Source organism: Scyliorhinus canicula, chromosome 15 (genome assembly GCF_902713615.1).
Source record: "Scyliorhinus canicula chromosome 15, sScyCan1.1, whole genome shotgun sequence".
NCBI lineage: Eukaryota > Metazoa > Chordata > Chondrichthyes > Carcharhiniformes > Scyliorhinidae > Scyliorhinus > Scyliorhinus canicula.
Genome location: NC_052160.1, coordinates 59,030,401 through 59,047,644, shown reverse-complemented (window position 1 = coordinate 59,047,644; position 17,244 = coordinate 59,030,401). Strand labels below are relative to the sequence as shown.

The 17,244-nt window shown below is 40.7% G+C and overlaps 1 protein-coding gene across 4 annotated transcripts in view; it reads left to right on the top strand.

The window, feature by feature from the left end:
- smurf1 (SMAD specific E3 ubiquitin protein ligase 1) overlaps positions 1–16,056 on the top strand; it is a 163,489-nt gene extending 147,433 nt beyond the window's left edge. For all 4 annotated transcript variants that reach the window (XM_038819403.1, XM_038819401.1, XM_038819404.1 and 1 more), the window contains 3 exons: positions 975–1,176; positions 9,465–9,549; positions 10,179–16,056. In XM_038819403.1, coding sequence (XP_038675331.1) covers positions 975–1,176; positions 9,465–9,549; positions 10,179–10,278 — 387 coding nt within the window. In that variant the 3' untranslated portion in view covers positions 10,279–16,056. The remainder of the gene's footprint in view (positions 1–974; positions 1,177–9,464; positions 9,550–10,178) is intronic.
- The last annotated feature ends 1,188 nt before the right edge of the window (positions 16,057–17,244 follow it).

The window sequence follows — 17,244 nt, the reverse complement described above, 5'->3', positions numbered from 1 at the left end:
TCCTCAAGGTTGCCTTGACCGACCTGGTTAAACCAATCGACATGTAGATTAAAATCCCCCATGATAACTGCTGTGCCATTTCTACATGCATCAGTTATTTCTTTGTTTATTGCCTGCCCCACCATATCGTTACTATTTGGTGGCCGATAGACTACACCTATCAGTGACTTTTTCGCCTTACTATTCCTGATTTCCACCCAAATGGATTCAACCTTATCCGCCATAGCACCGATGTCATCCCTTACTATTGCCCGGATGTCATCCTTAAATAACAGAGCAACACCACCTCCCTTACCATCCACTCTGTCCTTCCGAATAGTTTGATACCCTCGGATATTTAACTCCCAGTCGTGACCATCCTTTAACCATGTTTCAGTAATGGCCACTAAATCATAGTCATTTACGATGATTTGTGCCATCAACTCATTTACTTTATTCCGAATACTACGAGCATTCAGGTAAGTGTCTTCAAGCTGCTTCGTAGCTGAATCTCCTCACAGAACTCCAGACAAAATGGAGTTCTTCACATGACCCGCCTTTCTTCCAGAATATTCCAAATGGTTCCTCCAATTGCAAGCGAGAACAGGCGATGCCTCAGAATTCCAGACTCTCCGATTGGCTGCTTTCCAAGTCTACCAAACTGATATTGTGGACTCTGCCACAGAACACAAAGGGGACGTACTGAACTACTTCATCAGATCAGGGGTGTTTCGGTTTGCCCAAGGTCTGTAGTTTAAGCAAAAAAATCCCAATGTTGCAACAGCTAGCAAGAAGACTGTAGATTAAAGGTAACCAGCAAGACAGGAATTAGAAAAGAAACATGAAACAGACAGTTTTTTGGCAGGATCCTTACAGTAGTTTGCGTGAGAGTGAACTGTACACTTAAGTGCAACTAATGTTAATCCTTTAAACATACTGTGGATACCAGAATATATGTTTACAGAAGGTGTAGATCTGACTTTTTCTTCCTGCAGCTGATTATTGGTGGGTTGGGAAAGATTGACATCAAGGACTGGAAAGCTAACACACGTCTAAAGCATTGTACCTCAGACAGCAATATTGTGAAATGGTTCTGGCAAACAGTTGAGATGTTTGATGAAGAAAGGAGAGCACGGCTCCTTCAATTTGTGACCGGATCTTCCCGGGTACCTCTGCAGGGATTCAAGGCACTACAAGGTGAATGTCATATAAATCATAATTTAACTGTGTAAGCATGTTCAACTACCCTGGTTTTGTTATGCCACGCAGGTGTACAATTGTATTGTGGCTTCACTATAAATACAGTGACAATTGTAAGTGGTGTAATAGTGACATTTACATGCACTTCAGTGGGCCAGACAACTATGCTTGTATCCAATAGACTGATATTGCTGACTAGATAAAGAGCAAAACTGAAAATTGATATGTATCTGCATGTTGCTAAATTAATATTGGATTTCAATAAAAATAACCTTGCAAATACATGTCAATTTGGCCCCTTCGTGACACTCTTGTCACTCTGGGACTTCAGCATTAGTGAGGGAGTAGTGCCGGAGATGCCATTTTAAAAATAAAGTGTGATACCAAGGTGTATGTAGAATCATAGAATAGAATTGTAGAATGGCTACAGCAGAGAACCTCCAAGTTTCCATTTGAACCTTCATGTTCATGCCAGCTCTCTGCAGGAGCAATTCAGCTAGTCCCACTTCCCCACCCTGTACCTACAGTCCTGATTTTATTTTCTCTACAGATAATGATTGAACTCTGTTTTCAAATCTACACGCTCAGGTATTGCATTCCAGATCATAGCCCTTTGCTGTGTTTTAAAAACGAAATGATTTTAATAATCTCTCCCTCAATGTCAACAAAACGAAGGAGATTATCATCGACTTCAGGAAGCGTAGTGGAGAACATGCCCCTGTCTACATCAATGGGAACGAAGTAGAAAGGGTTGAGAGCTTCAAGCTTTTAGGTGTACAGATCACCAACAGCCTGTCCTGGTCCCCCCCATGCCGATACTATAGTTAAGAAAGCCCACCAACGACTACTTTCTCAGAAGACTAAGGAAATTTGGTATGTCAGCTACGACCCTCATCAACTTCGACAGATGCACCATAGAAAGCATTCTTTCTGGTTGTATCAGAGCCTTGTATGGAGCCTGCTCTGCCCGAGACCGCAGGGAACTACAAAAGGTCGTGAATGTAGCCCAGTCCATCACGCAAACTAGCCTCCCATCCATTGACTCTAGATATAATTCCCGCTGCCTCAGAAAGGCAGCCAGCATAATTAAGGACCCCACGCACCCCGGACATACTCTCTTCCACCTTCTTCCATCAGGGAAAAGATACCAAAGTTTGAGGTCATGTACCAACCGACTCAAAAACAGCTTCTTCCCTACCACCATCAGACTTTTGAATGGAACTACCTCGTATTAAGTTGATCTTTTTTCTACATCCCAGTTATGACTGTAACATTATATTCTGTAGTGTCTCCTTCCTTCCCTATGTACAGTATGCATTGTTTGTACAACATGCAAGAAACAATACTTTTCACTGTATACTAATACATGTGACAGTAATAAATCAAATCAAAAAATGATGCCTTTGGTTCTTTTGCTGTTCATCTTAAAATCTATGTCATGTGTTTCTTGACCCTTCCACCAAGGGGAAGAATTTATCTCCATCTGTTCTTTCCAGACCCCTCATGATTTTTAACACCTCTATCAAATCTCTTCTCGACTTTCTGTAAGGAAAGCAACCTCAAGCTTCTCAACTGAGTTGCTTTGATTTGCAACTGAAGTCCCTCATCCCTGGTACTATTCCCATGAATCTTTTCTGCACCTTTCCAATGTCTTCACAACCATTCTAAACTGTGTTTCTCAGAATTAGATACAATACTCCAAATGAGGCCAGACCAGTGTTTTATGAAGGTTCACCAAAATTTCCTTGCTTTTATACTCCAAGCTTCTATTTATAAAGCTCAGGATCCCATATGCCTTATTAACCACTTTCTCAACCCGCTTTACCCGCATGAAGTTATTTGTGCACATTTACCCTGAGGTCCCTCTGCTCTTGAACCCCTTTTAGAATTATATCGTTTATTTTATGTTGTCTCTCCTCATTCTACCTACCAAAATATATCACTTCACATTTCTCTGCATTAATTTTCATCCGCCACATGTCCATCATGCTATCCGCCTGTCTGTAAATATCTCATGCAGCTATTCAAAGAAAAGCAGGGGAGTATTCCCACTGTCCTGACCAATTTTAATTCCTAGTTAAACCCCCAAAAACTGATCAGTATTTATGCCTTTGCTGTACTTGAGATCATGTGGTACACAAAGTGGTTTGTGTCTAGGTTGAACAGTTTGTCGACGTTTATAATCTGGTTCAGCCTGATGGAATTGCTGGGACGGCATGTGTAATCAGTGACGATTTTGGTGTGGCTTCGAACAATGGCTGCCAATATTCAGTTGGAGGAATTTGTCACTCAAGACTATATGTTGGGCAAGTAGTTTGACCAGTAAAAGTGGCTGTTGATGGGCTTGTTGAGAGGAATGGAGCTGAATGTCATCAGCACACGTGAAAAATGATCCCTTTTATGTGGATGACGTTGCCTGGTCGCAGAATATAGATCAGGAAAGGAGGGTGTGGGGAAGGATAGACCTTCTGGGCATTCTGGTGGCTATGTGGTGCTGTGAAAAGAAGCCATTCTTGGTGATATAGTGACTACATTCATTTGCTTACAGACTGTAATGTAATGACATTTGTTGCCATTACAGAGACCTGGTTGAGGGAAGGACAGGATTGGCAGCTAAACGTTCCAGGATTTGGATGTTTCTGATGGGATAGAGGGGGATGTAAAAGGGGTGGCGGAATTTCACTACTGGTTTGGGAGAATATCGCAGCTGTACTACATAGAACAGTACAGCACAGAACAGGCCCTTCGGCCCTCAATGTTGTGCCGAGCCATGATCACCCTACTCAAACCCACGTATCCACCCTATACCCGTAACCCAACAACTCCCCCCTTAACCTTACTTTTATTAGGACACTACGGGCAATTTAGCATGGCCAATCCACCTAACCCGCACATCTTTGGACTGTGGGAGGAAACCGGAGCACCCGGAGGAAACCCACGCACACAGGGGGAGGACGTGCAGACTCCACACAGACAGTGACCCAGCTGGGAATCGAACCTGGGACCCTGGAGCTGTGAAGCATTTATGCTAACCACCATGCTACCCTACTGTGGGAGGACACCTCAGAGGGCAGTGAGGCTATATGGGTAGAGATCAGGAATAAGAAGGATGCAGTCACAATGTTGGGGGTTTACTACAGGCCTCCCAACAGCCAGCGGGAGATAGATGGGCAGATAGGTAGACAGATTTTGGAAAAGAGTAAAAACAACAGGGTTGTTGTGATGGGAGACTTCAACTTCCCCAATATTGACTGGGACTCACTTAGTGTTAGGGGCTTAGACGGGGCAAAGTTTGTAAGGAGCATCCAGGAGGGCTTCTTAAAACAATATGTAGACAGTCCAACTAGGGAAGGGGGTGTACTGGACCTAATATTGGGGAATAAGCCCGGCCAGGTGGTAGAAGTTTCAGTAGGGGAGCATTTTGGGAACAGTGACCACAATTCAGTAAGTTTTAAAGTGCTGGTGGACAAGGATAAGAGTTGTCCTAGGGTGAATGTGCTAAATTGGGGGAAGGCTAATTATAACAATATTAGGCAGGAACTGAAGAACCTAGATTGGGGGCGGATGTTTGAGGGTAAATCAACATCTGACATGTGGGAGGCTTTCAAGTGTCAGTTGAAAGGAATTCAGGACCGGCATGTTCCTGTGAGGAAGAAGGATAAATACGGCAAATTTCAGGAACCTTGGATAACGAGAGATACTGTAGCCTCGTGAAAAAGAAAAAGGAGGCATTTGTCAGGGCTAGAAGGCTGGAAACAGACAAAGCCTGTGTGGAATATAAGGAAAGTAGGAAGGAACTTAAGCAAGGAATCAGGAGGGCTAGAAGGGGTCATGAAAAGTCATTGGCAAATAGGGTTAAGGAAAATCCCAAGGCTTTTTACACGTACATAAAGAGCAAGAGAGTAGCGAGGGAAAAGGTTGGCCCACTGAAGGCTAGGCAAGGGAATCTAAGTGTGGAGCCAGAGGAAATGGGTGAGATACTAAATGAATACTTTGCATCAGTATTCACCAAAGAGAAGGAATTGGTGGATGTTGAGTCTGGAGAAGGGTGTGTAGATAGCCTGAGTTACATTGAGATCCAAAAAGACGAGGTGTTGGGCGTCTTGAAAAATATTACGGTAGATAAGTCCCCAGGGCCTGCTGGGATCTACCCCAGAATACTGCAGGAGGCTAGAGAGGAAATTGCTGAGGCCTTGACAAAAATCTTTGGATCCTCACTGTCTTCAGGTGATGTCCCGGAGGACTGGAGAATAGCCAATGTTGTTCATTTGTTTCAGAAGGGTAGCAAGGTTAATCCAGGGAACTACTGGCCGGTGAGCCTTACATCAGTGGTAGGGAAATTACTGGAGAGAATTCTTCGAGACAGGATCTACTCCCATTTGGAAGCAAATGGACGTATTAGTGAGAGGCAGCATGGTTTTGTGAAGGGGAGGTTGTGTCTCACTAACTTGATAGAGTTTTTCGAAGAGGTCACAAAGATGATTGATGCAGGTAGGGCAGTGGATGTTGTCTATATGGACTTCAGTAAGGCCTTTGACAAAGTCCCTCATGGTAGACTGGTACAAAAGGTGAAGTCACACGGGATCAGGGGCGAGCTGGCAAGGTGGATACAGAACTGGCTAGGTCATAGAAGGCAGAGTAGCAGCAATGGAAGGGTGCTTTTCTAATTGGAGGGCTGTGACTAGTGGTGTTCCGCAGGGATCAGTGCTGGGACCTTTGCTGTTTGTAGTATATATAAATGATTTGGAGGAAAATGTAACTGGTCTGATTAGTAAGTTTGCAGACGATACAACGTTGGTGGAATTGCGGATAGCGATGAGGACTGTCAGAGGATATAGCAGGATTTAGATCGTTTGGAGACTTGGGCGGAGAGATAGCAAATGGAGTTTAATCCGGACAAGGGCAGCACGGTAGCATGGTGGTTAGCATAAATGCTTCACAGCTCCAGGGTCCCAGGTTCGATTCCCGGCTGGGTCACTGTCTGTGCGGAGTCTGCACGTCCTCCCCGTGTGTGCGTGGGTTTCCTCCGGGTGCTCCGGTTTCCTCCCACAGTCCAAAGATGTGCGGGTTAGGTGGATTGGCCATGCTAAATTGCCCGTAGTGTCCTAAAAAGTAAGGTTAAGGGGGGGGGGGGGGGGGGGGGGGGGTTGTTGGGTTACGGGTATAGGGTGGATACGTGGGTTTGAGTAGGGTGATCATTGCTCGGCACAACATCGAGGGCCGAAGGGCCTGTTCTGTGCTATACTGTTCTATGTTCTAAATGTAAGGTAATGCATTTTGGAAGGTCTAATGCAGGTAGGGAATATACAGTGAATGGTAGAACTCTAAAGGGTATTGAAAGTCAGAGAGATCTAGGTCTACAGGTTCACAGGTCACTGAAAGGGGCAACACAGGTAGAGAAGGTAGTCAAGAAGGCATACGGCATGCTTGCCTTCATTGGCCGGGGCATTGAGTATAAGAATTGGCAAGTAATGTTGCAGCTGTATAGAACCTTAGTTAGGCCACACTTGGAGTATAGTGTTCAATTCTGGTCGCACACTTCCAGAAGGACGTGGAGGATTTAGAGAGGGTGCAGAAGAGATTCACCAGGTTGTTGCCTGGTATGAAGGGCATTAGCTATGAGGAGCGGTTGAATAAACTCGGTTTGTTCTCACTGGAACGACGGAGGTTGGGGCGACCTGATAGAGGTCTACAAAATTATGAGGGGCATAGACAGAGTGGATAGTCAGAGGCTTTTCCCCAGGGTAGAGGGGTCAATTACTAGGGGGCATAGGTTTAAGGTGCGAGGGGCAAGGTTTAGAGTAGATGTACGAGGCAAGTTTTTTACACAGGGTAGTGGGTGCCTGGAACTCGCTGCCGGAGGAGGTGGTGGAAGCAGGGACGATAGTGACATTTAAGGGGCATCTTGATAAATACATGAATAGGATGGGAATAGAGGGATACGGACCCAGGAAGTGAAGAAGATTGTAGTTAAGTCGGGCAGCATGGTCGGCACGGGCTTGGAGGGCCGAAGGGCCTGTTCCTGTGCTGTACTTTTCTTTGTTCTTTGTTTTGTTGACTCATTCATAAGAAGGTACTCTAATAGAACAGTGCAATGGAGGAGAGGCATTGAGGGATAGAACACCATGATAACAGTCTCAAACATGTCATTTTGACTTTGGTTTGGGCTGTTTTGATGCTGTGGGAGATGAAGGTTAGACTGCAAGAGGTTGAACATGGATTGGAACAGCGTGACTAGTGGTGTAGCTATTTGTAGAGTACAAATATTCAGCACTACAGCTGAGATGTTATCAGGGCTGGATCCAGTGCACTCGATCATTTCTTTTTGAGTGAACCATGTTGGCTGAAGACTGGCATTTGTGGTGAGAATGTCAGGAGGAGGACCATCCATTCTACTTCTGACTGAAAATAACTGCAGATGAGTTAGTCGTGACTTTAGTATTTGCATGCTATGCTCCACCATTGTTACAAATGAAATGAAAATCGTTTATTGTCACAAGTAGGCTTCAAATGAAGTTACTGTGAAAAGCCCCTAGTCGCCACATTCCGGCGCCTGTTCAGGGAGGCTGGTGCGTGATTTGAACCGTGCTGCTGGTCTCCCTTGGTCTGCTTTCAAAGCCAGCGATTTAGCCCTGTGGGGATGTTCAAGGGACTACCTCCTTTGCTTGTTAGTCTTAATTGTCCACTGCTATTTATGACCGGATGGGGCAGGTACCGGGTATATTTACAATATATATTAATGATTTGGATAAGGGAAGTGAATGTATTATTACCAAATTTGTAGATGACACAATAATAGATAGGGAGGCAAGTGGTTGAGGATGACATAAAGAGGCTGCGGAGAGTGAGACAAGCTAAGTGAGAGGGCAAATCCTTAGCAGATGGAAAATAATGTAGGAAAATGTGACGGTATGCACTTTGATAGGGAGAATATAGGAGCTGAAAGGACCAGAAAACTGCAGCACAGAGGGATTTGGGTGTCCTCTAGTATGAAGCAAGCATGCAAGTTCAACAGGTAATCATAGAATCAGAGAATTTACAGCGCAGAAGGAGGCCATTCGGCCCATCGAGTCTGCACCAGCCCTTGGAAAGAACACCCACCCAAGCCCACACCTCCATCCTATCCCCACAACCCAGCAACCCCGCCTAACCGTTGGACACTACAGGGAAATTTAGCGTGGTCAATCCACCTAACCCGCACATATTTGGACTGTGAGGAAACCGGAGCATCCGGAGGAAACCAATGCAGACACGAGGAGAAAGTGCAAACTCCGCACTGACAGTGACACAAGCTGTGAATCGAAACTGGGACCCTGGAGCTGTGAAGCGACTGTGCTAACCGTGCCCCCCTAGAAAAGAGATGCAGATGTAATGGGGAAGGCAAATGGAATGTTGGTCTTTATTTCAAAGGGAATGGAGTATAAAATAGGGAAGCCTTGCTAAACTATACAAGGCACCAGTTAGGCTACACCTGGAATGCTGTTAACAATTTTGGTTCCCTTATCTAAAGAAAGATATACTGGCCTTGGAGGGAGTTCAGAGAAGATTCACTAGGTTGATCCTGTGTATGGAGGGATTTTCTTATGAAGGGAGGTTGAGTAGGTTTGGCCTATACTCATTGAAGTTCAGAAGAATGAGAGGCGACCTTATTGAGACATTTGGATTCTCAGGGGGCTTGAGAGGGTAGATCCTTGTTGAAGTGTCAAGGACCAGAGGGTATAATCCCAGGTCATCCATTTAATAAATGAGGAAGAATTTCTTCTCTGAGAGTAGTGAATCTGTGGAATCCTTTACCGCAGCAGGCTGAAGCGGTGGGTCATTAAGTATATTCCAGGTTGAGATAGACATTTTTAATTAGTAAGGGAATCAAGCATTATGAGGATCATGCGTGAAAGTGGAGGATTATCATATCGGATCAGTCATGATCTCCTTGAATGGTGGATCAGACTCGATGGGCAAAATGGCCGATTACTGCTCCCAAATCTTTTGACCTTATGCTCTGGAAATATTGCACTATATTATCATGTTTCATATATCTGTAACCAAGTCAATGGTTTGCAATTAGATCCTTCAGCCTATTGATTATTGTATAAAATGTTTTGCCTGCTCTCCCAGCATGTTCAAAAATGGCACAACACATTAGAAATATATAGTTATTGTCTGTATTTATAAGTTACATTTAGTGGTAATCTCCATGAATGGCTTAAGTGTACATTGCTTATCTTTTGCAAAGTTAAAACTTTTGTTTTTTGCTGTATGGTTTAACTAGATTTTGTATTTGTAAGGTTCTACAGGTGCTGCAGGCCCAAGACTTTTTACCATCCATCTGATTGATGCCAACACAGAGAACCTTCCCAAAGCACATACTTGGTGAGTTTCTCTATTACCAAAGTGACATGCAATCAAACCATAGTCATTTATCTGAAACCCTCCAATCAATTGTTTATAAATTGTATCGTTCACCACAGTAGATTATTATATAAAATTACTGTCTGCTTTTACTATCATGCTTAAAAATGACCATGTAATCCCTGGAAATGCATATTTACAGTCTTTAATACGTAGTTCCTTACTTTAGAAGTCATATTTATTGGCAATCTCCTTCTGAAGGTCCAAATTGTATATCACTATCTTTAATGAATTGCTAACCTTCAGGTAATGGATTTGGCTTTCTGTGATGGAGCTGTAGCACAATTGCTCAATCATGAGATTCTAACTTATTCTTTCAAAAAGTTACTATTGATTGATAATTCAGTGGAATAATCTATTCAGTAGATTTGTTTTCTGACCCAGTGAGTGATAATGCCTTTAACTCAGCTACATAGAACAAGCTAGCAATATGGCTGCACCCCTCTCCAGAACAAATTCTGAGCCACATTGAGATTATTTTTCATTGTCTAAATGGACTAGCTAGTTTAGTGCATGGATTGTCAAAGAATATAATCATGTGACCAATATTGTCTGTGTGTATGTTTACTGACTATTCCCTCTCTCTTCAGCTTTAACCGTATAGACATTCCTCCTTATGAGTCCTATGAGAAGCTTTACGAGAAGTTGTTGACAGCAGTCGAAGAGACTTGTGGCTTTGCAGTGGAGTGAAGTACCTGAATACTTGCTTTGAAGCTGTTAGGAACACTACAGAAAGGAAGTTCTATGAGCTTCTTGTTGAGCAGCGAGCGCACTGTATGACCAGGAGAACTGACATTCACTCGCATGGTTACTCTAACTTAAGTGACATAATGATGCTGATCAACTCAAAAACAAAAAGGCAGTAGGATTTCAAAAGAGCAATCTAGGAAGCTCATAAGTGAAGAAGATACTGTATCTGTAAGACAGAAAAATGGACCTGTTTCAGTTGCATTATACATTTTTAAGTTGTGTGCTTGAAACTTTATTTCAAAAACTTTGCACAGTGAAAGAGGACAGATCCTTGCACATTTCACTTCTTTCCTTCATTCCTTTCCCTTTATGCCCTACCCCATTAAAAATAATTGTCTCACGGAGACCTTTCATTCTTCCAAAAGCTGGAACTGGCATTTAGAAATACAGGATGTTAGAGGAGAAATAGCTCTGTTTATAGCTACAGTATTCCTTTTTTTATCAACTCTTTCAGCGCAGGCAGTAGCTATACTTACAGTGTGTTTTAATCAAATCAGATTATTTTTAACCTATATTTTGTTAAAAGAGTTATATTCCTCCACAGTATGCTGAGTAACTTTTTTAAAATGGTGTATTTACAAATATATATATGTATAAAAAATACAAAACATTTTGTTCTAATGCGATGAACCTTTGAGTACTGAAATCACATTTTGGCTCTAAAATTGAAATTGTCACATTAAGATGTTTGTTCTAAGAACAGTTTGACCTAAGAAATCCTGTGGGTTTTGTATTCCTGGAATTCCATTTTATAATGCCCATAAAATAGAATATCAGTTTTACATTTGATTATAAAAGAAGTCTGCATGTGTTGAAACCCAAAAGTGTCTTTCAGTACTCAAAAGATTAATCCAGAAATGTCATTTCCATAGGAGTCCAGCGTTGAAAGAGTTCATTGGGAAATAACATGTTTTAGACAAAATGGTGCATTTCCAAGACCTTTTTTTGTAAATATGTTTTAATTTTAAATCTACTTTTTTTTAAACTTTTATGTTTGACGCTAAGGTGGGCACCTGCAATGACAGTCTTTCATGAAATGCTCCAATTTTGTAAGCAGAACGTAAGAAATGTGCCAACTGCGAAACTAGTTGCCTCATTATTAAATTAAAACTGTCCCAATATATTAGGCAGATCAGTGGAGAGCGTAAGTTATGAAATCATTATATGTTGACACTTGCATCTATGTCTTAACAATTTACTGCACCTTTTACAAATTCTGCAAGATTTGTCTTTTGTTTCTAGATGTTAAATTTGTACTTTGGAAAATTATTTTTAATTATTTAGCATTGTTTTGGAAACCTAAGTAAGTGAAAAGGAAGTTATCTATATTGTATTGGCGATGTTGAGGCATTTTCAAGAGAGTACTGCAGCTTTAAACAGAAATCATTCATGAGTTGATGGCAACCATTGTTTTTATAAATTCGAGTCATTTGCAATTTTTAAAAAAGAGACAATATCCCCTTTTGATTTTGTTAAATTGTGTACCGTTTATTTCCGACTAAAATTGTTTAACTCTTAAGCAAACCAATTTGATGAGAACTATGGTGCAAATTGCTTTAGAAGCTCCTTGTTTTTATATGGAAATGTGACCAATACCATGTCTAATCTAAGCCCAACACTATTCAGTTATGGGCTTTAGCAAAATCAAGTCAATACATCAGTACCGTTCCTACATGCCTCTTGATAGCTACTGAAAACCATAGGTACTTCCTTCTAAAGATATTTTCCAAAATGTATTTTAAAGGAGCAGATTTTTGTAGTGTTGTTTTTATAATTCAGGAATGATCAAAATTTCTGCATTCATCAAAATCATGGCTTTGAATGAGTTTTTGGTAAATTTCGAAAGGAAAAGTTTTATTACACCGTTGATGTTACACAACAGATACAGACTGTGTTTAATCTCTTAAAATCAAGAAGGCATAAAATCAATTTCTTGATGGAAACGAGGATTCTATCTTCTGCATTATTGAAACATACCTGAAACCTTATAGTCTTGGGTAATAAAGTTGTGCGAACCGCGTGTCTAGGGTTTTCAATGCATTTACTTTGGTAACTCTTCAAAGAGGTTTTTGTTCTTCAGAGATTTCACGGCCGTCCTTCATCAAACACTAGGTTTGAGTGGCATCTTCTTTCGAATGCTTATCAACCATAATTTTGCTTGTGCTGTCAGATTTTGGAAGTTACCTTCACTGTTTTGCTCAGTGTACTATATTTGTGCAGCGTTTATTTGTCAAACTTCCATAATATTTTAGTCCAAACGCAGTCATAATTTAAAGTATATTTTCCAAACCCTAGTGATTAAACATGGTATGAACAGGGCTTTCAAGGTTGTTCTGGTAATTGTCAAAATACTGTATTATTCTAATATTTATGCTTTTTAAAAAACTACTTACAGGCTTTTTTCTGTTCTAATCTTAGGTCAACAAAAAGGGGTCTAGATCAACCTTGATCAGGCATTTTACTTGGATAAGCAATACTAGAAAACAATGCCATATGAATGGTTACATTGTTCTTTTTAAGCAAATCTTAGTTGTCTTTCTGTAACCTTTTAGCTTAATAAACAGACAACTGTTTTAGCTGTTCAAGTTAATTAATAAGATACTTTAGTTTTTAGAGCATCCCAAGATATGGATTTTTGAAATTGGGCAATTTGAATGACAAATCTCTTAGTTTTCCATTTGTATGAAGTTTCAAAAACAAAAGAAATAAGTGTGATTTAAAAGAAGCTGTATAGTCCCAAGTCAGAGCAAACATGTATGCATACAGCATTATTCAGAGAAGCATTTGCATTAATTCTGAGTTTCAGAATATTGCCACAACTTTAAATTCAAGCTCAATATTTGATCTTTTGTGAAGAGTTTGTTGGCAAATTCTTTGATATAAAATTGGTGTAATCTGTTTCAAAAGTTGTGCTGCAAAGAATAATCTATTATGCTTACCACCAACCTTGAAAGCACATGTTAAGTTACTAAGAGATGCAATGCTTCTTTGTGCACTAAACCCAGGGCCAAAATGATCATGAAGCTGGGATTTCCTCCTGCAATTCTTCAGTAATTATATTGTTACATAAAGTAAATGAATTGCTGCTCTGTTGGCAATTTTGGGACATTGCATACTATAAATATACTAATTAGCAATACTAAAGTTTTTAAATGTCAGGCCACAGAAAATTTGCAATTTTAGTCTGGGCATCTCCTGCACTGTTGGGAGAAGCGTCCCTTACACAAATTGTATGAAAGTTATGGTATCCCTTTATACAAACACAGTTGCATTGCAAACCTTGTACTGTATGATTTATTTTTTGTTGCCTCTTCTCACCCCAAAAAGAACCATGCCAAGGATAACATAAAATCACTTACGACAACCAAAACAACTTCTCCGTGTAAGCTTCGGAAGAAGACATCACTTTCAAGAATGACAATATTCAAAGATTATAGTTCTGAAATATTTAAAAACCCATGCCACAAATATTTGTTATGTTATGCTTTTATACTATAAATTCAGATTGTAATGCCGGAGCATAAAGGTGAATCAAAAGATAGTGATTCTTCATTCAACTAATAAATGGCTTGCATGAATAGCAATTCATCGACAGAAGCCACCGTGGTAATGGAAGACTTGAACATATGACATTATAGCACTTTAAAGTTAAACACTAGCATAGTTATCCAGAGCTCCTAAGTAAATGTAAAACATAGTTGCAGTATCTCAAATTAACATTCAGTTAAATACAGATTGCTGTTTTGTACTTGGGTAGCAATGAAGGAGAAACATTTTTCAGCATTTGAAATAAACCAAAACAAATTTGCTGCAAGAGAAATATTGGTTCGGGAAATTTGAGGAGGAAAGACTTTTGTAACCAAGGACTTATAGCTAACTGGTGAATATTAACTACTACATAACCACATAGAAGCTACGGCCTTTTATCAGTGTGGATTTTACATAGAATATACAATATTTGCCCATTTCTGGAAGAAGGAAAAGTATTGATTTAATGCAAGCGAGAACATAGTGTTTTTTGGGTTATGAAAACATGTTTTTCACAAGTTAAGCCTGCATCTTTGTGCATGTTATTTTGTTGGGGGATAGGAGGACAATTGGCGAATGGCCTCTTCCTGCTCCTATCTTATGGACTCGAAACGTTAACTCGGTTTCTCTCTCCACACATGCTGCTAGACCTGCTACATTTATCCAGCATTTTCTGTTTTTATTCCAGATTTCCAGAACCTGCAGTATTTTAGTTTCGTATAATTGTAATTAGGATGATTTTTAGGTTTCATTTTATTCCCTGAATTTGTGGATGATAAACTCAGCTGCAAACAGAGTGCTTTTTTTAATTCAAAAAAGGCAAATATTTGTAATTGGGAAAGCTTGGTATTTAACTCCACATAATGCAACAAAACCAAGGGAAGAATAACTTGCATTTATGTTGCGCCTTTTGCAATCTCAGGCATCCCAATGCGCCTTACAGCCTATAAGTACCTTTGATGTGTAATCACAATTGCAGGAAATGCAGCAGCCAATTTTCATGTTGGTTGAAAATTGCTGAATTAATAAGTAGTTTTTTAAAACATTTATGGAATGACCATGTTTTGTGTCCTGATGTATCCTACTCGTTCTGCAGAGAAGGATAATGTGAGATATTTTTTTTTTAAGATTCTTTTGTTTCTGGGAACCTAAATGTGGGATTTCATCATTTTAGAGGCAATAACTAAATTAACCCAAAGCTAAAATTTATACTCTTAGCTGATGCATGTCACTGCTGGCTGGAATTTTCAGTCCTCTGTGGTGGTAAAAGAACAAAGCCGGCATCTTTGAAAATAGCGCTCCTGAGACCCTGTCATTATCCTGGCACATCTGGGACAAGCTGGAATTTTCAACGCAAGGGAGTGGTGTGGTGGGAAAGGGTGCGTTGGTCAGGAACCTACTTACCTCAAATTAACTGCCCTACATGCTCCATGAGGAGCTAGTTAATGGGCTGGGAGGGCCAGAGATTGATTTTCAATTCACAAAGCACCAAACCCAAACAGTCTGGTGCACATTAGTGTTCAATGCAAGGACAATTAAGTATATTTTTATGGTAAATTTTTGCCACTGGATTTTGATCCCAATTGGGTGAAGTCGTTTTTACTTGGGCATTTTGACCACTTTTGAGCATGGTGAGGCTGCTGGCCCTATAATGTTGTGTCTCTTCTGCAAGGTAGGACACATCCTGTCATATTTGCCATCTACCTTTGACACCCATGCTCAGCAGGCAGCTCCCACCACCTGTCAGAGCGCATGTTGCGAATTGGCCAGCCAGGGCCAGCCCTTGCCCAGTTAGGTCATTTACATTTGAAGATTGTGTCATGTGAGCACTCATGCAGTGCAAGGGCAGAACCTGGAAATGATCCAGGCATTAGGTTCCCTCCCCAGGCTTGAAAATCAAGCCAATTGACTAAAATTAAAGATGTTTCCAAGTCATTCTTTCGGGAATTTATGTCCATTTGCCAGAACTCCAAATTTCATAAACGAAAGCATTGCCTGAATCAAAGTGAATTTCACTGCTGGTAAAGGAAACCTGGTAAAGAAAACCAGGAGAGAAAGGAGCATGCTCCAGGGTCCTAGGTTCAATTCCCGGCTTGGGTCACTGTCTGCACTCTCTCCCAGTGCCTGCTTGGGGTTCCTCCGGGTGCTCCGGTTTCCTCCCAATGTCCAAAGATGTTCAGTTAAGTGAATTGGCCGTGCTAAATTGTCCTTAGTGTCTAAAAAGGTTAGGTGGGATTACTGGGTTACCGGGATCGGGTGGAGGTGTGGGCTTAAGTAGGGTGCTCTTTCCAAGGGCTGGTGCAGACTCGATGGGCTGAATGGCACCCTTCTGCACTGTAAATTCTATGTAAATTCTACCTATGTTAAGACAATATCCTGATAGATGGCTGTTGCGCCTAGATATTCCTCTTGTAATAGAAATGTTTTTTGGTTTAATTCGAGTTTCCACTTTAGTTATAATGATCTTTGAAATAGATCTTCACTGTGCTCTGACTGTGATGGATGCTGGTACCATTACTGATGCTGAAATATCAGTAAATCGTTGTGACAAGGTTATTAGGCTTTTGTTTCCAGTTATTATGAAAAAAATGTTAAATGGCTCGTTTGGCAATTTATGTTAGGACATACTTTGTCAGATATTGTGGAACTAAAATTCATGCAGTGTCCCCTTTATTATGGTTGTGTACAATGATCTATGGATTTTGAATTCAAAATCCCCTCCAGGGTTTTGGGCGTAGGGGGCAGAAGAACAAAGTGTGTTTAATTTTTTCTGAACAGTTTGCATCATAATCTATTTCCAGCTGAAACACTATAACTAATATAATTACTCCGCAAAAATAATATCTCAAAGACCGAGTAACTGATTTGTTTATTGCTTTATTTTTGCTTCTATCTGCAATATGCTTACATGCGATTGAGGGGATAAGTTGAGAGAAAGTGGTCACTCGGGATGTGGATGGTATAACCTCTGATGAATAACCTTCACTTCTCTCTCCATTCTGTATGAAGCACCAAACTTGATATTTCCTTCAATGAGACAGTTACGGTTGGAATCTTGGGTATGAACTGAATTATACAGAAGTGGTTTGAGTTCCAATGTTGTATCGTCTGCAATAGTTCCAGGCTCCGTGGGTGTAGCAGTGTTTTTGAAAATAGTCATTGAGCACCTCTTCTGTACATACTGGTATTGCAGCATTTGATAAAGTGGTAATTTTATTTATGAAAGTAGAAAACTGCAAGTAACATAGAGAACCTAACTGCCTCAGACCTGCTGAGTCTGTCACTGAAACTATTCCATGCTGTACAGGTGCTTACGATGCAATACAGTATGGACTGTGACAAATAGCCTTTACCTCCCTCATCCCCTTTGCTTCCCCT